This window comes from Podarcis tiliguerta, assembly GCF_965153285.1.
Source record: "Podarcis tiliguerta genome assembly, chromosome: Z".
Taxonomy (NCBI): domain Eukaryota; kingdom Metazoa; phylum Chordata; class Lepidosauria; order Squamata; family Lacertidae; genus Podarcis; species Podarcis tiliguerta.
The window spans coordinates 9,359,856-9,385,746 of NC_139553.1; the positions used below are offsets into that span (position 1 = coordinate 9,359,856).

At 46.9% G+C, this 25,891-nt stretch overlaps 1 protein-coding gene across 2 annotated transcripts in view; it reads right to left on the bottom strand.

Annotated features, from left to right (window-relative positions):
• Positions 1–9,681, bottom strand: part of ARRDC1 (arrestin domain containing 1) — a 53,861-nt gene extending 44,180 nt beyond the window's left edge. Inside the window, exon 1 of one of the 2 annotated variants that reach the window (XM_083423122.1) lies at positions 9,264–9,681. In XM_083423122.1, coding sequence (XP_083279248.1) covers positions 9,264–9,381 — 118 coding nt within the window. In that variant the 5' untranslated portion in view covers positions 9,382–9,681. The remainder of the gene's footprint in view (positions 1–9,263) is intronic. The other variant, XM_083423121.1, reaches the window with a different exon arrangement.
• Between the last annotated feature and the right edge of the window lie 16,210 nt (positions 9,682–25,891).

Genomic DNA, 25,891 nt, shown 5'->3' on the forward strand with positions numbered 1-25,891 from the left:
AGCTTATAACAGTTAAACTCACAGCATCGTTATAAAAGCAAACACATATATATATATACACACACACGTATTTTTTAAAACCATACAATACAGAACACGAGTAGGCAAAACTGATTACAAACAAAACTCTAAGATAAAAAGATGGTGATATGACCGTCTGGGCAAAATCTACTACTAATTCTGCCTTCACTAGCCTTTGGAAGGCAGTTAAAGAGGAAGCCATCCAAACTCAAAAGGGAAATAAATTCTACTTTGAGTGTTGACTACTGAGAAAGGCTTATCTGTCACTACAGCCGGCCATATCAAGGGCCCCTCCATTATATCTGACTCTCAGCTCCCAACCAGCATGGTTAATGGTGCCTACAAAGGAGGGATGTTAAGAAGTGGAATAAGGGCATCAGTATTGAGACCTGTGCTTTCCAACATATATGTAACTGTCCTGGTGTTGAGCTTCAAAAGGATCTCTCCAGACTGGGTGAATGGGCATTAAGAGGCAAATGCAATGCAATGTAAGGAAGCGTGGAGCAATGCATGCTGGGGGGGGGGGGGATACACCCCAGTTTCCCATATACACTGATGGGGTCTGCAAAGGACAGTGTGACTCACCAGGAAATATATTGGGGCTATGGCGTTACAGCGGGTGGCTTGGCAGAAATGCTGGTCCTGTGTACAGCCACTGCCGAAAAGACAATTTCCATGTAAGGGATCGTTAGGATTGAAAAGGAACTGCTAATATTGTGACACCATTATACAAATCTATGGTGCAACCACACTTTGAATCCTGTGTACAGCTGTGGTCACTGAATCTCAAGGAGGACATTGTAAGGCTGGAAAAAAGATTCAGAAAAGGGCAGCCAAGATAATCACTGGGTGAGAGGAACTCCCAATTGAGGAACAGTTGGGGCTTTTTTAGTCTGTATAAAAAGGTAGTAAGGAGACAAGACAGAGGTATATAAACTGGACAGAGTTACATTCCCCCCCCCCTACCTTTTTCATTGTATTAGAACCTGCACTAATCCAATGAAGTTGAATATTGGAAGATCCAGGGCAAACAAAAGGAAATACTTCACACAACACAGAATTATAAACTGGAAATTTGCTGCCACAGAATGTAGGTGATTGCCATCAACTTAAGATGGCTTTAGCAAAGGATTGGGGGTAGGGGGGTGGTTACACAAACCCATGGAGGAGGATAATGGCTACTATTCCTGATGGCTGTGGACCAATTCCAGTACTGGAGGCAGTATACCATATTTGCTCAAATGTAATGCACACCTTTTTTGGCCAAATTATGTCATGAAAATTAGGGTGTGCATTAGATTTGAGGACGTGTTTACATTCGCCAGCAAATACTTTTTTGGTTTCAAGGTGTGCATTAGATTCGATGGTGCATTAGATTTGTGTAAATACGGTAAAAAGGTACAGGTAAAGGACCACTGACAGTTAAGTCCAGTCGCGAACGACTCTGGGGTTGCAGCGCTCATCTTGCTTTACAGACCGAGGGAGCCGACGTTTGTTTTTCCAGGTCATGTGGCCAGCATGACTAAGCCACTTCTGGCACAGCGGAACACTGACACCAGAGCAGCGCATGGAAATGCCATTTACCTTCCCGCCAGAGCGGTACCTATTTATCTACTTGCACTTTGACATGCTTTCAAACTGCTAGGTTGGCAGGAGCAGGGACCGAGCAACGGGAGCTCACCCCGTCACAGGGATTCGAACTGCTGACCTTCTGATCAGCAAGCCCAAGAGGCTCAGTGGTTTGGACCACAGCGCCACCTGCGTTCCCCTGGTAAATATTGTATATGCCTCTAAATGCCAGTTGCAGGGAATCACAAGCTGCTGTTTCCCTCAGGTCTGGCTTGCAGGCTTCCCATTGGGGCATCTGGTTGGCCATTGTGAGAACAGGTGGCTGAACTAAATGGGCCTTTGACCTGATCCATCAGGGCTATTTTTATGTTCTTAACCCAAGATACAGACAGTGATGGCTTCACCACCAGCTAAATACTGTGGTGCCCCGCAAGACGGAAAACCCGCAAGACGAAAGGGTTTTCCGTCTGCAGAGGCGCTTCGCAAGACGAATTTCCCTATGGGCTTGCTTCACAAGACGAAAATGGACGAAAAATTTTGAGGGTTTTTTTTGCTCCAAAACCCCTTTTTCTGAATCGCTAAGCTGCTAAAAGCATTTTAGCAGCAAAACCGCTAATCCCTTAAGCCTTAAAAAGCTGTTTTTAGCCCTAAAAGTGCCAATAGCGCTAATAGCGCTAATCCGTCAATGGGCTTGCTTTGCAAGACGAAAAAACCGCAAGACGAAAAGACTCGCGGAACGGATTCTTTTCGTCTTGCGAGGCACCACTGTATATACTTTCACCCTCCTCCTTCCAGAAAAGCATAAGGCATCTCCACAGCCCCCAAGAGTGGCTGGGGCAACCCAGTCAGTTGGGCGGGGTATGATGATGATGATGTCCTGGGGTGCATCCCAGGGCCAAACAGAAAGGTTTGGAAATGCCACAATTGGCCCCTGGAACTGAGGCTCCCCAACCTTGATCACACCTGATGAAGATTTCTGGAAAACTCAAGGTTTTTTGCACATCCCCAGCCATGTGGCTTTTTGGTTTGTTTCATACGATTATATGCCACTTGGTTGTAAAAATAAATAAATAATAAATATCTCAAATCAATTTACAAAAAGAATATAAACTATAAAATCATCAGCAAAATTACCAATCAAATCTTAATATTCTTGTGTACCTGATGAGCAACAGATTTTCCACCTGTTTATAGGGACAGAGGAAAACTCAAGAAGATATGGTGGTTTTGGTTTTTGCTATATATATATATAGTAGCACGGTTTTATCTGTTAACTACAGAGAATTGCCTTCAAGTCACCTTATGTCCAAGAAGTGGATAACTTTAAAAACAACAAAATAGTTCACATTTCACAAGGTCAAAGTTATTAGCTCCCCATTCCAGATTCCCACAAAAGTTCAAAACAAAGCACGCTCTCCACTATAACCTGTGGGGAGACTTATTGGACTGAATTCTTTAAGAAATGAATATACATGTCTGATACCTTTCAAGACTGTTATTTTCCCCATGCATCCCCATTTTGGGATCAGCCACAATATGATTGCTGTTGTCTATGTTTGCCTGTTGCATGTATTTCAGAAATAACAAGAATACATTTTTAAAAGTGCAGAGGCTCGACAAGAAGTTGATGCTTATATGACCTAACTATCCCATAGCCAATACACCTCCATGATTGAGGACCTGTCCCATGTGCAATGCAGAAGAACAATCTTCAGTAAGAGCCTGTTTGTTAGTTCTAGGCTATTAAACCTGGGGTGACCCCAAAACACACTTAAAAGTAAGGAAGTGGAGGGATGCACCCTAAGCTTTGAACATCATCCTTTTAAAAAAAATTCAAAATTAAAACAAAACATATTATCCAGAAACATATCAACCTTATCCCCCCCCCCCATTTTTCCTCCCTCCCTCCCTCCCCCTCCCTCCCACACACACACCCCTGGCTTCCCTCAGTTCCAGTCTTTGATTTCTCTGAGAATGCTGTTTTCTGCATGTTACAAAGTGGTATAGATCCTCAAACTATTTAGCTGATTATTATCAATAAAAAGTTTGTGAATGTTTATTCAAAGCCAGCCAAGGAGCCCAGTTCACTTTGTTGCGTCTTCAAATACTTTGTAAAGGGTTCTCATTCATCTTTAAAGTCACAGTTATCCTTGTCCCATAGCTCTGAACAACATCCTATCCTACAATGACACAACCAAGAATGTATCCTTCAGGACAGTTGTCGTCAACCTTTTCAGACCCAGGAACCATTAGGAATAAGGAACAGAGAGACCCAGAATCCCATTGTGGCCTCCACATCTCTCTATCTGGTCCTCAGAACTTTCCCTAGATCACATGCCTCACCCCTTTTTTCAGTGTTTTTGCCTGGCTAGAATACAGTCATACCTTGGGTTACAGACACTTCAGGTTGCGTGTTTTCAGGTTGCGCATCGCACCAAACCCAGAAGTACCAGAACAGGTTACCAGTGGCGTAGCGTGGGGTTGCAGGGGGGGCCGGCCGCACCGGGCGCAACATCTGGGGGGGCACTCGCACTCGCAGCTCTCTGCCCCCTGCTAAAATCCACGGGTTAGGGGGCGCAAATTACTTGCCTTGCCCCGGGTGCTGACAACCCACGCTACGCCACTACAGGTTACTTCCAGGTTTCGGCACTCATGCATGCACAGAAGCACTAAATTGTGCTTTGCACATGTGCAGAAGCACCGAGTCACAACCTACAAGTGCACAGACGCGGCGCTGCGGGTTGCGAATGTGCCTCCTGCACGGATCACGTTCGCAACCCAAGTGTCCGCTGTATGTCCTTGAATTCTTATCATGCCTCTTCCTTGTTTAGCTGAAGGATGGAGAAGGGTATGCAAGTGAGTGTAGAATTTTGGCTACTGTGCATTAAATGATTTACATTACTTGCTCCACCCATTTTTGCCTATGACCCCACCAACCACTGACCTTTGGAAGCTTTCCCAGAAGGGAATGCGGCACCCAGGCTGGAAAAGGTTCCCTACTCTGGAAAGAAAACTTAGTGTTGACCTAGAGACAACACTGGGACATGTAAGAGGAAACACTCTCCTAGCTCTGCAAGTGTATGGTTTCTGGTTGCCCAAAACATAGTGTATTTAGAAATATATAAGGCACTGGGAGTATAAACCCCACCCTATGTACACTATGATTGGCATAGGGCAGTATTCTTGACATTGTCTTGCATGACAATGCAGAGTTAAGCTTGGTGTAATTTTGGAATATTTCATAGAAAATAATTTCCTGGGGCAGTAGGCATGTAATCCAATATCTTCTTTCATAATGACTTCAACTGTGATTCCTGTGGAGTTCCATTGTACCTAAAAGAGCTTGCATGCCATGCTCTTGAAAATGGAGCTCCTTGTGTTTTCAGTAATCCTAAATACTTAGATTTGGAGTAAGGAGTAAAGCGGACCCCTGACCATTAGGTCCAGTTGCTGACGACTCTGGGGTTGTGGCGCTCATCTCGCTTTACTGGCCGAGGGAGCTGGTGTACAGCTTCCGGGTCATGTGGCCAGCATGACTAAGCCACTTCCAGCGAACCAGAGCAGCGCACTGAAATGCCATTTACCTTCCCGCCGGAGCAGCACCTATTCATCTACTTGCACTTTGATGTGCTTCGAACTGCTAGGTTGGCAGGAGCAGGGACCGAGAATGGGAGCTCACCCCATTGTGGGGATTCGAACCGCCAACCTTCTGATCAGCAAGCCCTAGGCTCTGTGGTTTAGACCACAGCGCTACCTGCATCCCAAGGCCACCTGCATCCCGATTTGGAGTACACAGTGGCTAAAAAGCCCCCTTTCATGCTGATGGAGCGGCTGTATAATGCTAGAAGCATGGCCTCTGCTGCAGAAATAGCAACAGGTCTCTGACAACAGACCACAGCACAACTGGCTGTTGTACTAAAATTCTCATCCTCTCTGACCATGGGCCATTCCGGTTAGAGTGTCACACCAGGTCCAAATGCCCACTCAGCCTTGAAGTTCACTGGGTGGCTTTGGGCCAATCACCACCTCTCAGTCTATCCTACTTCTTCGCAAGGCCATTGCAATGATACTTACCATCTCAGTTACTAGGCATACTCAGAAGAAATACAGGTTATAATTTGGAATAAAAGTTCTAACAAAGGTGGCCAAGAGATATTAGGGTTGTAGCCTGAAGCACACCTGCTAGGAATTCCCACTGAACATAAAGGGGCTTACTTGTGAGTAAACATCCTGAGGTTGAGCTATACCAAGTCAATTTACTAAGCCCCAGGGGGACTTACTCCCCCAGTAAGAATGTGGATGTATTTGCTGTGCATGATGAAGAAGTACCCCTCCCCATTGGAACCTCAGCTCCAATAGGGACTTCACTGAGCTGCCTTATTTGATTATGCATTTTGCGTTTTTATATTGCGATTTTATCTTGTGAAGCGTGGGTACAGGTATATAAACCTAATAAATAATAATAACATAATAACAACTCAAGTCCAACCTACACAAGCTGCACTATGTGGTTAATATCATCAGCCTACCTGAGAGGGCTACTGTGAGAACAACTGGAGATGTAAGAAAATCACTTTGAGCGCTCAAGAATTGAACTACAAATATCAGGAAGGGGGAAATCTCAGGACCAGAGGGCCAGATATGGCCATTCCTTCTCTGCAAGCCACACCCCCTCTTCTCAGACCACACCCCTTTCCACTCCCAACTTTGTGTCCTCCTTGAGTGCTTCTGTGTGACTGAAGAATGGAAGATTGTGTGTATATGCAGACAAACCTGAACTATGTGACTCTAAAGCTCACCCCATTCCTGTGACTTCAGTCTGTTTTCACTGCTTTTAATACTGGATTTTAAATTATTCTAACCTGCCCTGGGACCTGCTGCTAAAGGGTGGGTCATCATAATAAAAATTATAGACTGAACTTGATCTTGGTTTTGGTGTACTATAGCCTACTGTACAAGCCATTGTTCCATTTACTTTTGGGTTCTGGTTGTGCCCGCCATTGTCACGCAACCCTTGGAACACTGCCTAGGAGAGGAATGCGGACCTCAGGCTGGTAGAAGTCTCCCTACCTGCTGATGAATATCATGGCATTATATCTCATTGGGAGAGGTTGAAAACAAGAAAACTGGGAGCTTCAATCCCTACCTTGCAGATCCGCACAGTTGAAGGAAATCTACTTCCACATCCACTCCCAAAGTAGGCATCTGTTTTATCCAGGTTCCTCTGTGCCAGAGCTTTCCAAACCGTGTGTCGCGACACATTAATGTGTCAGGCTGCAGTGTGTAGGTGTGTCATGCAAACGTTCCCCACACTCCCTTCTAGGGCTGGGAAGGGGTTAGTTTAACATCTGGTTTGTTAGTAAAACTGAATTACTGCGTCGTGAAATGATGCATGTCTTAAAAAGTGCGTCGCCAACATGAAAAGTTTGGAAAGCTCTGCTCTACACCTTCCCCAACCACCACCTGGCCACACAACACCCAAGCCAAACCTGCTTATCCAAGTCCACCATATGTTCCAATTTCCAGATGTCAATGCTACATACATTTCACACATTATGCGCATCCACGCAAAGGGCACAGCAAGTCACTCTGCCTCCAGAGGCTATTCATGCGTCTAATAGTGCAGGTATAGCTAGTGGTGTACTGGTGCCTGCCAGATGTTTCCAGACTTCCAGCTCCCATCAGGCCCAGTCAAGTGCAGCCAATGGTCACGGTTGAGTTGCACTTCAGCAACATCTGGCAGGCACATTGGCTACCTCTGGGGTAGTGGCTAAGAGCATTGGATCAGAGCTAGGGAGCTTTGGGTTCAAATCCTCACTCAACAAAACTCACCTAGTCACTATGGGCCAGTCACCCACCTACCATGCAAGGTTGGTGGAAAGCCATAAAATTCAAGAAGTCAATGTAATAATATATTTCACCCAGCCTTTTTCTCCTCGTGCAGAAAAAGGGTTGTCCGGAGTTTATGCCACAGATAGAGCAATGATATACATGTCTACAACAAGTTCTTTTATGCTCAGTAGGGCTTACTCTCAGGTAAGCATGCACAGGATTGTGGCCTCAGTCAACCATCAACAAGGAGGGATGCAACTTGGACTTTTGGTATATTTGATTCATTCTGGCTCAGCTGAATATAGAAAAAGTTGTCTCCCCTGCAACCAATATTTCAGAATGCTCAGGGTTGCTTCTTATACATGTGGGGAAACCTGTGGCACTGCAGATGTTGCTGAGCCACAGCTCCCATAATCCTCTACTAATAGCCATGCTGGTTGGCACTGGTGGGAGTTGGACTTCAGTGACATCTGAAGAGCCACAGGTTGTCTCCTGCCCACCCCGCCTTAAACCAAACAGAACACTGTCCCCTTCCAGAAGACCACTCCCCACCCCAGTTCACACAAACTCCCTAACAGTGCTGAACACACTTAAGTTCTACTAAGAGAGTTCTGGGATGACTGTCACTCTCCTACTCCACCAAATCTGGAAGCATTGAGCCCATTAAGCCCAGATGCTTAAGATTACTCAAGAACTAAGAACTCTCCACATGTTCAGAAGCTCCTAACACAATCACGTCACAAGGCAAAGCATACAGAAAGCGGTTTTACCAGACCTGACCACTCACTCAGGACTTAAGCTTCTGGGGCACTCCTTTCCGAAAGAATGCTGAAGAGTTAGCCAGACAATTGGGGGGGGGGGGGTTCCTTGTGTGTGGCTATTACTATTATTAATTTATTACCTGCCTTTAACCCTAGGGTCCCAGAGCAGGTTATAACACTAAAACAAAATGTCAACAACAGTTTAAAACAACTTACAATAATAAAAACGTAGGTCCTAAAGTATTTTAAGATTCATCCCACCACTTCAGCGGATCTGGGTGGGGTTAAGGTTTTTACCACCATAGACCTACAGAAGAGACACAGTGAGAAATACACCTACATGGCAGCAAAGACATGGGGCAGAGGGAGACAGAGCCACAGGCAACAGGAAAAAAGTTATCATTTCAGACAGGTAGTTGTGGGGTGTGGCTTATTTGACGTTAAGGCCTCCTTCAACGCCCCAAAATCAAGTCTCGCTGCTCAAACCAGCAAAGATACAATACACAGTCCCTGAGCATAGACAGAGGATATTTTCCTCAACCGTAATTAAACTTCCCCCCGCTGCGCGCACATCAAAGCCACTCCTCTTTCTCCCCCACGACAGTAAGAGCTGTTCGACAGTGGAATTTGCTGCCAAGGAGTGTGGTGGAGTCTCCTTCTTTGGAGGTCTTTAAGCAGAGGCTTGACAACCATATGTCAGGAGTGCTCTGATGGTGTTTCCTGCTTGGCAGGGGGTTGGACTCGATGGCCCTTGTGGTCTCTTCCAACTCTATGATTCCATGAAAGAAAGTGGGAAGAAGAAAGTAATCCTGGCGCTACACGGTGCGACTGTGAGCCTCGGCGCCTAATTGCAAGGGGGCTTAGAGAGTGAAAGAAGATGGACGGCAGGTGGAAAGGTCCCCCACCACCACCACCCAAAAAAGTGTTCCGACAGCTGTGCACCCCTGCACCTATTCGCAAGCAGGCTTCGCGCAGAGGGTTAATGGGTATAGGAAGACGTGAAGAGGGTAGTGGAACCGACGTGGGAAACGGAGTCCCCCTCCCCTCCCTCTCCCTCTCCCTCCCTACTTGCTCGCTCACCGCGGTACTGGAGCGCTCCAGCCAGGCGGACGGTGACCGTGCCAGTCAGAGGCTCGCCGGGGCTGTAGACGACGCGGCTGTCGCCCAGGCGGATCTCGAAGAGCTGGATCTTCCCCATAGCCGAGCCGGGGCTGGAAGGGGTCGGACGATGGAGGCCTTGCGCTCTTGCTGTCGCTACGGGCTCCTCTTTTTTTCCTGCTTCGGGACGACGGTCGGCGGCGGCTGATGCCTGCTGCGCTTTTACGCTCCGCTCTGCTCTCTCCGCCTCTCCGGGCAAAACTGCGGAAGGCGCAGCTCGTCTCTCGTTCGCTCTCTACCTGCTTGCTCAAGGGACGGCCTGCGCATGGCCGGCCCCTTAAAGGGCCATCCCGTGGCCCCGCCTCCTCTCCTCCTGCCTTCCTTAATCCTGGTGTTCAGCTTCAGAGGCAGCCAGTCAAGGAAACACTAACCCCGCGCCGCCGCTGTTTACGCGTTTGGATTTCATCCCCGCGAGATGAGATGATGGGTTTATCTTGGAAGTTGGGTCTATGTTTGGGTCTCTGTGTGTTTAACACACGAGAATCAGCCGCATTCATAAGACGCTGTGCAGGTTTATCTTCCAGACAGAAGAGCTGAGCATAGAGCCTCCCGGCTCGGAGGCAGTCTATCGCCCGGCCGCAAGCAGCAGCGCCGTCAGGACAGGGCTTTGGAGGCAATTCTCACTCAAGTCCGGTGCAAAAGATACCTGCCGAATCTCTCAATCATCACCCCTGCACAGCTTCAGAAAACCACAGAATTAACAAGTTAACAGAAGTAAAATCTGCCATCCTATCTTACCCAGTCTTCTGCGCGGGGGTTGGGGGCACCTTAGTACTGAGTCACACCATCCGTCCCTCTAGTCAATATCCTGTGCATTGGGGGTGGGGGCTTTTTTCAGTCCGAGGGCCAAATTCACTTGTGAATTACCTTTCAGGGGCCATATGTCCGTGGATGGGCAGCGTCAAGGGCAAAAGTGGGCAGGACAATGGATGTGTTTCTTCCCTTTCTACAATAGACTACATTCCAGCCATTCAGAGCTGGAAGTTTCTCCATACTATAAACTTATAGTGGTTTTTAAGCGTGCAGTGCCCCACACTGGTGTGGAAGGAGAGGATGGTAAGTGTGGCAGGAAGATTCAGGGACAATCAAAGAAACATTAAAGATTCCCATGTAGTATGGAAGCACTACCCATGCCTCTTTCCAAGAGCATTGGCTATTCTTCTATAGTTCTCCATGATGCATTGTTGGGAACAGGGGTTTTCAATTCTGACAAATATTAAGGATCAGAAAACAGAAAGGTTTGTTTGTGTTGAGGAAGATGAGAGTTTGTTTGTCTCAAACAATATAAATGAGATAACCCAGCAAAAGCAAGTTCACGCCTCTCATTGAATGCATGCTTTTACATATTTAAGAGGCTCGTTTGTAATTATATTTTGGGAATGATTCATGCCCTTATGCAGCTGCATTGTTTTATACTTTTTGGGTGTCCCATGGGAAGGAACAAGGAGTATTTCCTTCTGTAAGTTGTTGTAGGATCCAAGTGGGATTTGGGGTCTTACACTTTCTGGGTGCAAAACAAAGGAACGCAGAAAGTTGCTTTATACTGAGTCCTGGTCCAGCTAGCCGACTATTGCCTTGCTGACTGGCAGAAGTGTTTCCCCATCCCCTCCTGGAGAGTGACCCTGGGGTCGTCTGAACGCAAAGCATTTGCTCCACCCATTGAACTATGCAGTTCCCTATGGGGTGTGTCATGTGTGTGCCTAAAACATAACAGATATCAAATAACACATTAAAAAGCCACATACATTGGCATCTATTGTTGCTGCTGCTGCTGCTGCTGCTTCCATCTCATCCTTCTGCAAAAGAGCTCAGAATAAGAGTATGGGTCTGTTGTTGTCCACCTGCCCCTAGCCAGCTGCATTTTATCACCACAATAACCCTGTGAGGTAGGTTAGGCTTACATAACAGGTCCCAGAGCCACCTAGCAAGCTTAATTGCTGCTGTGAAAGGGCATTTGAACCAGCATATCCCAGCCTAGGGGATGCAGGTGGCGCTGTGGTCTAAACCACTGAGCCTTGGGCTTGCCGATTGGAAGGTCGGTGGTTCAAATCCCCACGATGGGGTGAACTCCCGTTGCTCGGTCCCAGATCCTGCCAACCTAGCACTTTGAAAGCATGTCAAAGTGCAAGTAGATAAATAGGTACCACTCCTGCGGGAAGATAAACGGCGTTTCCGTGCGCTGCTCTGGTTCGCCAAAAGTGGCTTAGTCATGCTAGCCCCATAAACCAGAAAAACTGTCTGCGGACAAACGTCGGCTCCCTTGGCCAGTAAAGCGAGATGAGCGCCGCAACCCCAGAGTTCTCCGCAACTGGACTTAACTGTCAGGGGTCCTTTACCTTGCTTTACCTTGTTATCCCCAGCCCTAGAATGACTTCTAAAATTACTTCTTAAGCATTAGAATGGCTTAAGCATGTGCTGCTCTGGTTCGCCAGAGGCAACTTAGTCACGCTGGCCACATGACCCGTAAGCTGCAACGCTGGCTCCCTCGGTCAATAAAGCGAGATGAGCGCCGCAATCCCAGAGTCGGCCACGACTGGACCTAATGGTCAGGGGTCCCTTTACCTTTACCTTTATAGCACTCACAAAGACTCGGAGTGCTTGCAAGCAACTGGACCAAGCAGCCATGCTTTTCATGTCATGTGCAAAGTGCAGAGTACTGCAGGGAAGGGGGGCTTTTGAGCATACAGTTGTACATGTGGAAGTTTTCATGAAACCTGGAACCATGCACGATGAGGGCTGTGGGAATGGACACCAGGGAGCAGGGAAACACGCCAATCGTGATGCCAGAGCTGTGGCTATACGGGTGCACTTTTTCACCTGGAAAATAAAAGGTTCCCCTGCCCCTAGAGTAAGCCATGATGGCACACAAGCCATTGGTAACCCTGTGTGGTGTAGTGGTTAAGAGCGGTAGTCTTGTAATCTGGGGAACCGGGTTCGCGTCTCTGCTCCTCCTCATGCAGCTGCTGGGTGACCTTGGGCCAGTCACACTTCTCTGAAGTCTCTCAGCTCCACTCACCTCACAGAGTGTTTGTTGTGGGGGAGGAAGGGAAAGGAGAATGTTAGCCGCTTTGAGACTCCTTAAAAAGGGAGTGAAAGGCGGGATATCAAATCCAAACTCTTCTTCTTCTTCTATTAAAGAGAAAATCTAGCCTGCTGCACATTATCCCAGAGCTGTTTCCTCCGTCACGGTTAACGACAGGCTCCTGAGCTCAGAGCACTGATTCATGTTCCAGGAACTTAGTGGCCGGTGGTTATCGGCAACAAGAGTGTTTAGCCACATGAAGTGCAGCCAAGCGTATGCATTCTCTCTCTCTCTCTCTCTCTCTCTCTCTCTCTCTCTCTCTCTGTCTGTCTCTCTCTCTTCATTTACTGCAGTGACAAGATGCAAGTCGAGGAGTGGGTGAAATAACACCCCCCTCCTATGGATAAATTACTTAATTTTGACAGAAGCAAGTGGTCCCCTGTGTAGAACCAAATGGTGAAAATGTTCCAGAAGGCCTATAAATGCCATCTTAATAGTCAAGAGCTGCAAGAATGAGCTCATATACTTTTACCTGCTTTGAAGCCTTAGTTTTAGGTAAGTGGGGGAGGAGCCAGCAGCTACTCCCTTACCTGGGAGATGGATGAAGAGCTGGGAATGGGCCTCTAAGCCAGGGGTGGGTTAATGATGCCAGCCTTTCTGTATAAGTAATGAGTAACTTAAGGGATGCGGGCGGCACTGTGGTCTAAACCACAGAGCCTAGGGCTTGCCAATCGGAAGGTCAGCAGTTCAAACTCCCGTGACGGGGTGAGCTCCCGTTGCTCAGTTCCAGCTCCTGCCAACCTAGCAGTTTGAAAGCACAAAGTGCAAGTAGATCAATAGGTACCTCTCTGGCGGGAAGGTAAATGGCGTTTCCATGCGCTGCTCTGGTTTGCCAGAAGTGGCTTAGTCATGCTGGCCACATGACCCGGAAGCTGTACGCCGGCTCCCTCGGCCAATAAAGCGAGATGAGTGCCGCAACTCCAGAGTCGGCCACGACTGGACCTAATGGTCAGGGGTCCCTTTACCTTTACCTTTTAATGAGTAACTTAACAGCACCTAAGTGTGCATCACGCGAAAGCTTATACCCAGAACAAACTTGGTTGGTCTCTAAGGTGCTACTGGACAATTTTTTAATTTTTTAATTTATTTAGACTGCATCAGACCAACACGGCTACCTCCCTGAATCTTTAATGGCACCTAGCAGACAAATCATGGCGACAGCTTGGTGCTTTGGCATCCCTCTGGAGTCTGTAAAGGGCTGTGTTGTAAGTTTACACCTTTCATTAATAAAGCACTAGAACTGGCCATTCTGGTGGTTTTGACATCCTTCTTTCATTTCCTTGCACCAAACCACTCGCATGTGGGTCAGGACATCCTCTCTCACTTCCCACCCTCTGACCTTTTTCATAGCTCTCCCAAGTGAAACCCAGCTGAAGCAAAGATTGAAAAGAGATCAGCTAGGCACATGGTAGACAGAATCAGGGAGCTGGAAGGAATCCAGAGGTCATCTAGCAACCCCCCAGCCAATTTGGGAATTCCACTACCCCGGCATCCCTAAGTTTATATTTCTATAGTCTATAGCTTATTTAAATGTTTATAATCTCACCTTTATAATCTCCAGGCAGGTTACAAAATAGAATAAAATTGATACATAAATACCTCTAAAATTAATTTTTTAAAATACATCAAAAAAGGATCAGTAGATACCAGTTGGTTAACAAAAGAAATTCATACAGCAAAGGCAGGTCTAAACAATAGTTTTCAGAGGATGTCTGAAAAAAGGCAGGGATGGTTCCTGCCCAAACCTCTAGTGGCAGTGAGTTCCACAGGGCACCTAGTAAAGGCCAACCAAACCCTGAGGAGTGTGGAGAACCCCGTAAGAATTAAGGTGGAATATAAGGGATCAGATAGTTCTAATGTACTTTGGATCCAAGTTGCTTAGGGCTTTTGGAATTAACACAAAATCCTTGAACCTGTCCTGGAAACAAACTGGTAATGTAGGGGGGGGGGTTTGTGTGTGTGTGTTAATAGCCTACTGTTGACTGCCCTTTCCACTGCAAACTTAGGGTTGTCTCCAACTAAGTTCTACTCAGAGTAGACCCTGATCTAAGTTGGCCATGTCCATTATTTATCAACGGCTCCCCGCGGCATAGAACAAGCTTTATATACAACCCATTGCCTTTTGCACACTTACAGAGGCGTGCAAAACATTTGTTTGTTTGTTTTAATTGCTGCTTTACTGGGCTCAATTCAATGTTTGTTTTCAGCACAGTATTTTTAAAGCCCAATGCAACTTGGAGCCCAGGTACCTGAAGGGCCCCCTTGCCTCTACAGTGGTACCTTGGGTTAAGAACTTAATTCATCCTGGAGGTCTGTTCTTGAAACTGTTCTTAACCTGAGGTACCACTTTAGCCGCCGCGCAATTTCCGTTCTCATCCTGAAGCAAAGTTCTTAAACCGAGGTACTATTTCTGGGTTAGCGGAGTCTGTCACCTGAAGTGTCTGTAACCTGAAGTGACTATAACCCGAGGTACCACTGTATAAGCACCTGCCCTGCAACTGTACGCTTCCATAGCAGTATTGTTAAAAAGGTAAAGGTACCCCTGCCCGTAGGGGCCAGTCTTGACAGACTCTAGGGTTGTGCGCTCATCTCACTCTAGAGGCCGGGAGCCAGCGCTGTCCGCAGACACTTCCGGGTCACGTGGCCAGCGTGACAAAGCTGCTCCGGCGAACCGGCACCAGCGCAGCACACGGAAACGTCGTTTACCTTCCCGCTATAACACGGTACCTATTTATCTACTTGCACTTAAGAGTGCTTTCGAACTGCTAGGTGGGCAGGAGCTGGGACCGAACGACGGGAGCTCACCCTGCCACGGGGATTCGAACCGCCGACCATGCGATCGGCAAGTCCTAGGCGCTGAGGTTTTACCCACAGCGCCACCCGCGTCCGTTAGCAGTATTGTTAAGAATTCTGCAAACTGGGGTTCGGTGTGGTGGCTCCATCTCTATGGGATCAGCTCCTGGTCAAATGTAAACAAGTTTGTTTAACATTTTTGCTTTTAGTTTTGCAGAACTTATTTTTCAAGAGAGCTTTCAGTGACGGGTGACTTAGCAGTTTTATATGGGACTGATAAGGGCAGAAGGCAGGGCAGCCAACACGAAGTGGAGCCAGAGCCGAGAATAGGCGGAGCCAACTAATTTTAATTTTGCTTCCTTCCTGCTGAGGGATTACAATGTGGGGGGAGGGACTGTGGGAAGGTGTGCACACGCCACATTTTTTATTCCCATACACCTTTATTCTCACCACAGTCCTCCAAGGTAGGCTAGGCTGAAGGATAGTGATTGGCTCAGCAACGTACAACCTGCAAACTTTGCATCTGAGTGCGGCTGTGAATCAAGGACTCCGCAAACTTAGGCTAGCACTCCAACCCCTAAACCGCACTGCCTCTTCTTATATCTCCGGTGAGGCATAGATTATTTGACAGTGACATTCCCCCTGCAGTGCAGAGATGCAATAATGGGGGAAACAAACACAGCCTCTCAATCCAACTGGGATGGAATACTTTTATAGACTGGGGGCTGCAATCCAGCGATGGGCAGGGCCAGATGTAAAAGTGGGTGGGACAAGGGTGGTGAGGGAGTGGCCTTGAGGGCTCCCCCCTGCTGTTCTACAACACTCAGGCGTGCTTGTTTAAAAGACGCAACCAGCGTGCTTTCCTTTTTGCTGAGAAGACATTTCACAGCCTTTGATTTTATGGTTCCAGGAATATATTTTTTTACATGAGCAGTGATCAGGAATGGTGACAAAGCAGGTTTGCCTTACAAAACACAAACAAAGCAGGGGGGAGTCCAGGAATGCAGGACCGAAGTCTTGCAGATCAATCCTGAGCCTCCAAGGCTCTTTGTCAAGTGCACAGTTACACACCTCTCCTCCTTAGTCACCTCCGCACGTCAAGTGATGAAAGTAGCTGATAATCATCTGACTGAACACACAAGGCAAAAACTTGCAGATATGCACATTAGGTCTATGGCTGGCCTCTGAAGATTGCTCTCGATGACAAGGCATCTGAGAGGAGCATCACAAGCAGTTGGAATGTAAACGGACACCACAATTAATGCGGCTGTGACCAAAGTGTGAAAATAAATGCACATGTCCGAAAGAAACAGCTGTGTGAAAGCTTTCTGGTGATCAGTGAAAAGGTAGCACAGTATTGAGCAGCAGTGGGGAAGCTCAGGGCAAGGGCTGGATGTGGTCTTCCAGGCCTGTCTGTGTATCCCTCAGAACTCTTGCTAGGCCACACCCATTGGTCCTAGCATTAATTTGCTCCACTCGCTTTTGCCTTTTGCTCTGCCAACCCCTGGCATGTGGCCCTCAGAAGATTGCCCAGAAGCGGAGATTGCCCAGAAGCGCCGCGGAGCGCAACCCGAAAGTGCTCAACCTGAAGCACATCTAAGCCGAGGTATGACTGTAATGGAAACAAGCACATCTTACTAGGCAGGACATTCCACAACCAGGGAACAACCACTGAGAAGGCTTTGTCATGGGTCAGCAGCAACCTTAATATTACTTAATAACAAAAATAGATTTCTACCCTGCCTTTCCACCAATGTATGCAAGGCAACTGCATGGAATTTTAAAAAGGCAAATAGTGGGGGTAGACAAACCCCAATGTATATCAGGTCCCAGGTGGTAGGGAGCTTTCATCCTTCCTCCTCTCTCTCTCATACACACAGACACACAGAGAGACTATGACTTCAATCTGAATTCAGGCCCTCTGTGCCTACATTGGAAGAACGGTTCGGTTTTGCATCAAGGCTCCTCGTCTTCCAGAGCAGCTGTGATCTGTATCCCAACTAGGTCCTCCTCAAAGCAGACCCACTGGAATTCATGAACCTAAGTTAGGTAAAGGGGCCCCTGACCATTAGGTCCAGTCGTGACCGACTCTGGGGTTGTGGCACTCATCTCGCTTTATTGACCGAGGGAGCCAGCTTACAGTCATGTGGCCAGCATGACTAAGCCACTTCAGGCGAACCAGAGCAGCGCACCGAAACACCATTTACCTTCCCGCTGGAGTGGTACCTATTTATCTACTTGCACTTTGATGTGCTTTTGAACTGCTAGGTTGGCAGGAGCAGGGACTGAGCAACGGGAGCTTACCCCGTCGTGGGGATTCGAACCGCCAACCTTCCGATCGGCAAGTCCTAGGCTCTGTGGTTTAACCCACAGCGTCACCCACGTCCTACGAACCTAAGTTAGTTGCCCATAAATTTCAGTAGCTCTTCCTTAGGTAAGACTAACTGGGACTGGGAGTAGGCATGGAATAACAACTAGGGATGATCGGGTCTATTTCCAGAGCTCACAACTGTGTTTGCCAGAGGGCTCTCGTGAGGTGACGCAGGAGGAACCTGTTTCTCTGCGTGGCCCAGTTACAAAGGGCACACTCCTACCATGTCACAACCCACAAGACAGTGACCCACAAGAGATGGCAGATTATGTCATCTCTTCACCTGAGTCAGCTCTGAACGGTCTGCTATCTATCAGTGTCGTGACATGGGACACGTAAAGGAATGAAAGCTGCCATGTTGGAACTGGCTCATCAGCTAGCCAGCCTTTCTCAACCCGTGGGTCCCCAGATGTTGTTGAACTACAACTCCCATCACCCCTAGCCAGCAAGGCCAGAGCTCAGGAATGATGGGAGTTGTAGTCCAACAACATCATTTTTAAAAAAGTTTTGATCAGCTAAAAATCACTCCTAGGTAATCATAAACATTTTTTTTTAAAAAAACCCCAAATGATTAAGATGAATGTGGGAAACTTTTAATTTATTATTTAAATTTGAATGCTACATTCCCTATAAACAGGCTCAAAGTGACTGACAACAGAGCAATAAAAATGCAAGTCAATTGTTACAATAACATTCAAATACTAAATCATTTTGAAACTTTAATTCGACAATCCAGCAAACAACTCGGTTTGATTTATATGACCATTATGAGGACAATTAAGAAAAACAAACTGTTCTGTAACAGTCAGCTGGTGGCTTGCTTAATTTTTGCATTGCTCTTATTTTAATTGTTGTTAGCTACATTTTAAAAAAATAAATGAAATTGCAGTATAGAAATATTCTTATCTTACTATATAAATTTAAGGTGCCATCATGCTCTGTGGTTTGCATGCTGAGATGTGCCTCTTCCAAACCTCTGTTAAATATGCCTGCAGCAGGGTGAGTGGGGGGGCACTACACACACCCGTTTAGCAAGCCACTCTGTGAAGCACCTCCAGGTCTTTTAAAGGTAGGCTGGGTGGTGGAGCTTGGGCCAAGCCAAGCCAGCAATGGGGGAATAGGTGAGGAAGTGGGCAAGGTGTAAAGGGAGCAAGGTCTGGCCAGCTGTGAGGGAAGAGCAAAGAGATAGGGTGCAGCCAAGGGGGGCAGGGAGGGGCAGCTGCCCGCCAATAAAAAAAAAATACAAACTGAGGTTCTCTAATTGGGATGCAAGTGGCGCTGTGGTCTAAACCACAGAGCCTAGGGCTTGCCCATCAGAAGGTCATGGTTCGAATCCCCGCGATGAGGTGAGCTCCCGTTGCTCGGTCCCTGCTCCTGCCAACGTAGCAGTATGAAAGCATGTCAAAGTGCAAGTAGATAAATAGGTACCGCTCTGGTGGGAAGGTAAACGGCGTTTCCGTGTGCTGCTCTGGTTCACCAGAAGCGGCTTAGTCATGCTGGCCACATGACCCAGAAAAACTGTCTGCGGATAAATGCCGGCTCCCTCAGCCAGTAAAGCAAGATAAGCGCTGCAACCCCAGAGTCATCCACAACTGGACTTAACTGTCAGGGGTCCCTCTACCTTTACCTTTTTGCCCCCTCTAACAAAAGGCCTGTCCCCCCACCCCAAAAAAATCCTGGCTATGTTCATGGGAAGTGATGCAAGCAGAGCTGTTAGCCCCTAGCAAAAAAAAAAAAAAAAAAAAACAACCATAAAATAAACATGGAACCATATTAATTAATGACAAAATTAATTGACTATTGTGAGTTGAAAGAGCTTCAGGCGACAAGCCCTGTCTTAGAGGCTTTATTCCCTTAGAAGAGAGAATGTTTCTTCATAGACAAGGCTTGTTGTGAGATCTACAGGCAATGCGGGGATGGGGTGGGGTGGGGTGGAGGGTGCTATCTGAAGAGAGAGGATGCAGGCTGTGACACATACACAGAACCCCACGCAGCACAGTCTCTTCCAAGAAAAGACATTCCCTCTTCCTTTAGCAGAGAGGAAACCTCTTCTAATATGATGCCTGCACTCACATGTGCATGGATAACTGTGCAACACAGGGAGATGGGTAACTGGTGACTGGCCTAGGACCCTCGTACCTACGCGACCGCCTCTCCTGGTATGCCCCACGGAGAGCCTCAAGGTCCATAAATAACAACACCCTAGTGGTCCCGGGCCCTAAGGAAGTTAGATTGGCTTCAACCAGAGCCAGGGCCTTTTCAACACTGGCTCCGGCCTGGTGGAAGGCTCTGCCTCATGAGACCAGGGCCCTGCAGGATCTGATTTCTTTCCGCAGGGCCTGTAAGACAGAGTTGTTCCGCCTGGCCTTTGGCTTGGAGCCAATTTGATTCCCTCCCTCCCTCTCTTTCTTTTTTCTTTTCCTTCTCCTCCTGCTATGAGGCTACATTTTAATATTTTAATGTTCCATTATTTTAATGTTCCATTATTTTAATGTTGTATTCTTTTGTTTTTAAGTTGTAATCATTCATCTTGTTTTTATTATTGCTTGTAAGCCGCTCTGAGCCCGGCCTTGGCTGGGGAGGGCGGGGTATAAATAAAAAAATATTATTATTATTATTATTATTATTATTATATGAAAAGAGGCATTATATTCTCTCTCTCTCTCTCTCTCTCTCTCTCTCTCTCACACACACACACACACCTCTTTAATTAACAATACTGTTGTCTTGACCCACAACTTAAGTGCCGCTATGTGTCCATCTTTTATAAACAAAGGATGCTCTCCTCACTTTGGACCGTTTGTAGTTTTTGACAGGTGAAAAGGGATACAGGATTAATCAATGAAACAGTTAATCAACTAAAACAGAGTAGTATCCCAACTAAGTTCTACTCAGAGTGGACCCACTGAAGTTAATGAACATGACAAAGTTTGGTCCATAATTTTCAATGACTTGACTCTGAGTGAAGCTTACTTGAATATGATCCTCAGTGATTAATCAAGGTTTCTCAAATCAGCCAACAGGTTCAATACTAATAACTGAGGCTACGAAACCAGTGCTCCAACCCACCATCTGTGATTCTAACTTTGCACAGGGTTGTTCAAGATTGGAGGCAGCTTGGGCGCATTCTCAGTTGGCACCCCCTTGCTTCTTGCAAGATAAGGGGACCCACAGAAGTTGTTCTGCCCATGCAACGGGTCAGGGCAGCACTGCATTTGATATCAAGCTGAGAATTCAGCAATCTTGAGAAACTCACTGCTCAAGTTTCTGGCCCTCGTGAAAGAAATGTGTGAGCTGTCACTGATGAAATCACCAACACTCGTGGGAGGGGTGGTCATAGCTCCTCCCTGTAATTAGCAGAAGTTTAGCTAATTAGTACTTGTTGCACAAGTGCATTTTACCTGACACAGGATTTTAGATGAATGCGCTGCAGGCATGTGCGTGTGTATTGCTACTTGTAACCCCAAGCTCCATGATCAGTGCAAGATTCCAGGGGTTGCAGAATCGCTTGCCAGGGTCTGTGTTCCCTTTTGGAGAATGAGGTGCAACAGAGACTGTGGTGTCTTTGTAATGTTGTTGTTGTTGCTGTTGTTGTTGTTGTTGTTGTTGTTGTTTAGTCGTTTAGTCGTGTCCGACTCTTCATGACCCCATGGACCAGAGCACGCCAGGCACTCCTATCTTCCACTGCCTCCCACAGTTTGGTCAGACTCATGTTTGTAGCTTCGAAAACACTGTCTAACCATCCTGTCCTCTGTCGTCCCCTTCTTCTTGTGCCCTCCATCTTTCCCAACATCAGGGTCTTTTCCAGGGAGTCTTCTCTTCTCATGAGGTGGCCAAAGTCTTGGAGCCTCAGCTTCAGGATCTGTCCTTCCAGTGAGCACTCAGGGCTGATTTCCTTAAGAATGGAGAGGTGTGATCTTCTTGCCGTCCATGGGACTCTCAAGAGTCTCCTCCAGCATCATAATTCAAAAGCGTCAATTCTTCGGTGATCAGCCTTCTTTATGGTCCAGCTCTCACTGGGTGCTAGTAGGCAGAGGCAAAGGCCAGGTTTAGTGTTCCAACATTTAATGATATATGCTGAAGGGAGGTCCTGGAGTCACTTAATAGCAAGAAGGAGGAGAGGCAGAACTCCAAGTGAGCTGGGGATGATATATCCCCAGAGGCTTGAACAATGAGATAGAGAAGATGGCTTTTTGCTGTCCTTTGAAGTAAATGCTGCACTTATGGGAGAAGCAGCCAGAACCTCATAGCACATGAATGCTCAGAAATCCCTCCATCTAGGTGCAGGTTGTATATATGTGTAAATAAAACCATGTATTACAAAGACTCACTGCAGATGGTGACAGCAGACACGAAATTAAAAGACGCCTGCTTCTTGGGAGGAAAGCAATGACAAACCTAGACAGCATCTTAAAAAGCAGAGACATCACCTTGCCAACAAAGGTTCGTATAGTTAAAGCTATGGTTTTCCCAGTAGTGATGTTTGGAAGTGAGAGCTGGACCATAAAGAAGGCTGATTGCCGAAGAATTGATGCTTTTGAATTATGGTGCTGGAGGAGACTCTTGAGAGTCCCATGGACTGCAAGAAGAAGGAAATCAGCCCTGAGTGCTCACTGGAAGGACAGATTCTGAAGCTGAGGATCCAATACTTTGGCCACGAGCAAGCCCATTAAAATTAATGGACATGACTAATAAGGATCAATTAAATTAAATGGTGGTAGACAGGGCTTTTCTCAGCTGGAAGTCACTTCCAGCATCTCTTAGGTAGGCACCATTGCCATTCTAAGAGAACAAGGGAGGTGTTCATTGTGAGTTCCAGCACCTTTTTCTCTAGAAAAATAGCACTGGTTGTAGACAACTCAGAAAGATCTGTGAAGTTTGAGCTGCTGGACCAAACTACAGCTTATTGTGATGAATTGCTCATTTTGAAAAATAAACTAATGTTGCTTTGGAAAAACACCTTTCATATTGCCAGTTAGATACCTGAATCTGGTGCTTGGGAGGTGGGTGGTGGGTGGTAGGGCTGGGACACACATAGGATGATCCTTAAAACAAGCCCTATGAGTCAGGAACCCAAGCTGGTGGCCATGAATGACCTGTAACCCCTGGTTATGAAACAGACAAGTGCTACTCTCCCCATTTCCCAGGTGGGAAGGATGAGGCACAAAGGAGACATGCTCTTTCCCCCAAGCCTGAGAGTGATTCAGACTGCTGAGTAGCACCTCCTGGTGTCCAGTCTCATGATCAACTCAATGCATTGGATTCTACTGAGGAAGGCAGGATATGACCCTGATGATTCAACACAGGTGATCCTCTAGTGTTTGGTGAGATAAGGCTGGCTTTGGGAGGCAGAAAGGACTGTTATTAGGCTATTACAAAATGAGAGCCCTTCCCTTCAAAGGGGAACTCAGAACCAGTGCTAGAGTTAGGTGATTTTAGTTTCAGAGTAGATCAGAGTTTAACGGTCTTCAAGGCAGTATGTGTGCTTCTTCAGATGGTAATGTGGAATCACAGAACTGTAGAGTTGGAAGGGACCCCAAGGGCCATCTAGCTCAACCCCCTGAAATGCAGGAGTCACAACTAAAGAATCCCTGACACATGGCTGTCCAACCTCTGTTCTCTCCCCACCCGCAGTTCCCATCATTCAGAGGCATACCACCTCTGACAGTAGGGTGGGGGGTACATACTAACTGTGGCTCCTAGCCACCAATAGTCTTAACCTCCATGAATCCACTAAAGGTTTCTCCTGCCCGACCCACCAACTAAAGTAATCGTAAGAAGAGCCCTATTGGATCCTGTAGTCCTTATGATGGAGGCTCAGTGGTTTAGACCACAGCACCACCCAATCCCTATTGGAGGCAACGGGCAAGGAGTCTGTTGGAGGTGGGTTCAGTTCACCCTCCGCATGGGCTGTCCTGGCACACCACCCTGTCTTGCTCCCCCAGCTGCCCAGTCCACCAGGGGGACACAACACTTGCTATGCTGTGGGCACCAGCAACCCACGCTACATCACTGATTGAATGGCTCTGAGTTCAGGTATTCTTTACGTGAGATGGATAGGCATAATTTGGTGGTGAAATCAAATGGCAGGTGGGTGGCACTGTGGTCTAAACCCCTGAGCCTAGGACTTGCCGATCGGAAGGTTGGCGGTTTGAATCCCTGTGATGGGGTGAGCTCCCATTGCTCGGTCCCAGCTCCTGCCAACCTAGCAGTTCGAAAGCATGTCAAAGTGCAAGTAGATAAATAGGTACCGCTCCAGCGGGAAGGTAAGCGGTGTTTCCGTGCGCTGCTCTGATTTCGCCAGAAGCAGCTTAGTCATGCTGGCCCCATAAACCAGAAAAACTGTCTGCGGACAAACGGCGGCTCCCTCGGCCAGTAAAGCAAGATGAGCACCGCAACCCCAGAGTTGTTCATGACTGGACTTAACTGTCAGGTGTCCTTTACCTTTTTAATGCCAATTTGGGAGTAAAAATTCCTCCCCACCCTTCTGTTCATAAAGAGGACATCCAGAATGTGCTGGAGGGCAAAACAAGGACAATTTGTTAATTTACACACATGCTCCACATTTCTTTAAAAAGCTTTCTGCTCTTTAATGAGGGTTCCATGGAATCAAAATGAATACATACAGCTGAAAGAATATCCATTATCGCGTCTAAAGATGCTTCCAATCTATGTGCAAATCAATAGGTATGTATTTATAACATTCACTGTAATAAAAACGATCCAGTCATTTTAATAACTTCTCCTTAAATCCATTTTGTTTTTGTTTTAAATCAATGCAGATGCCTTGATTGTTGTGTATCTTGAATGTGAAGCATATTGACTACAATTCTCTCTGTTCCACAGACAGAGTGTTCTTGAGTATTGTTGATCATCCATTTTATTTTTTTATAATTGTTGTTGCAGTGACCATAATTAGTTAAAAACACAAATATTGATATACTGAACACATTCTTTAGGCATGATAACTAGAATAATGTCTCTATCTTTCAGGGATGCTCATGTATTTTTTGATTCTTGGTAGAGAAGAGGGCTGGGGGACTTGCTTCAGCCAGAGGGCCTCGATCCCTTGGGAGGGGGACACATACCGGGGTGAGCAGGGCTGTGAACTGATGTGGGTAAAGCAATGAATGCACACTTTAACTTTGTGCAGTGGGCTAGCTCCTCCAAAACTCACATAGAATCATAGAGTTGGAAGAGACCACAAGGGCCATCGAGTCCAACCCCCTGCCAAGCAGGAAACACCATCAGAGCACTCCTGACATATGGTTGTCAAGCCTCTGCTTAAAGACCTCCAAAGAAGGAGACTCCACCACACTCCTTGGCAGCAAATTCCACTGTCGAACAGCTCTTACTGTCAGGAAGTTCTTCCTAATGTTTAGGTGGAATCTTCTTTCTTGTAGTTTGGATCCATTGCTCCGTGTCCGCTTCTCTGGAGCAGCAGAAAACAACCTTTCTCCCTCCTCTATGTGACATCCTTTTATATATTTGAACATGGCTATCATATCACCCCTTAACCTCCTCTTCTCCAGGCTAAACATGCCCAGCTCCCTTAGCCGTTCCTCATAAGGCATCGTTTCCAGGCCTTTCACCATTTTGGTCAAATATTCTCTGTTCTCTATTCAGGCAAGCAATAGGCATCATCAGAGTTCAAGGACACATCCCAGCCAGGCAAAAACACTCAAGGAGGGTAAGAAGCAGGGCTGGTGAGGGGTGTGGCCTGGGGACAGTCCTAAGGGCCAGACAGAGAGACTTGGAGGGCCACATTTTGCCTGTGGGCCTGAGAATCCCCATCCCTGCATGGGCGTAGCCAAGGGGGCTGGGTGGGGCAGGCAGCTGCTGCCTTGATCAAGTAAAACAAGTGAAATACTTAACGAACTGACCAATCACGTCAGTTCCGCCACCCACAACAAAAGTCCTGGCCCCCCCCCCCCGGGAGATAGAACAAAAAGCTTGAAATGTATTGGGCAAACATACAAAAAAACCCTCTTGATTGTTGAAAGTGATGGCGGGCCTCCAGATGTTGCTGTACTACAACTTCCATTGGTCTCACTGTCTCCAGGAATGATGGGAGTTGTAGTCCAACAACATCTGGACGGCCTAGAGTTTCTCATCTCTACTCAATGATACCTTTATGTGATTTCCTCTTAGGTTCAGTCCTGGATTCAGTTGCAGATTGAATTGCGATGAAGGTTTCTTTAAAATCACACTACAGGTGTCAACAGGATTACCAGTGCTAAGATGGCTGTGTTATCAACCACATCATTAAGTGTGTGCGCGCCTGCAAATGGCTACCATTAATAA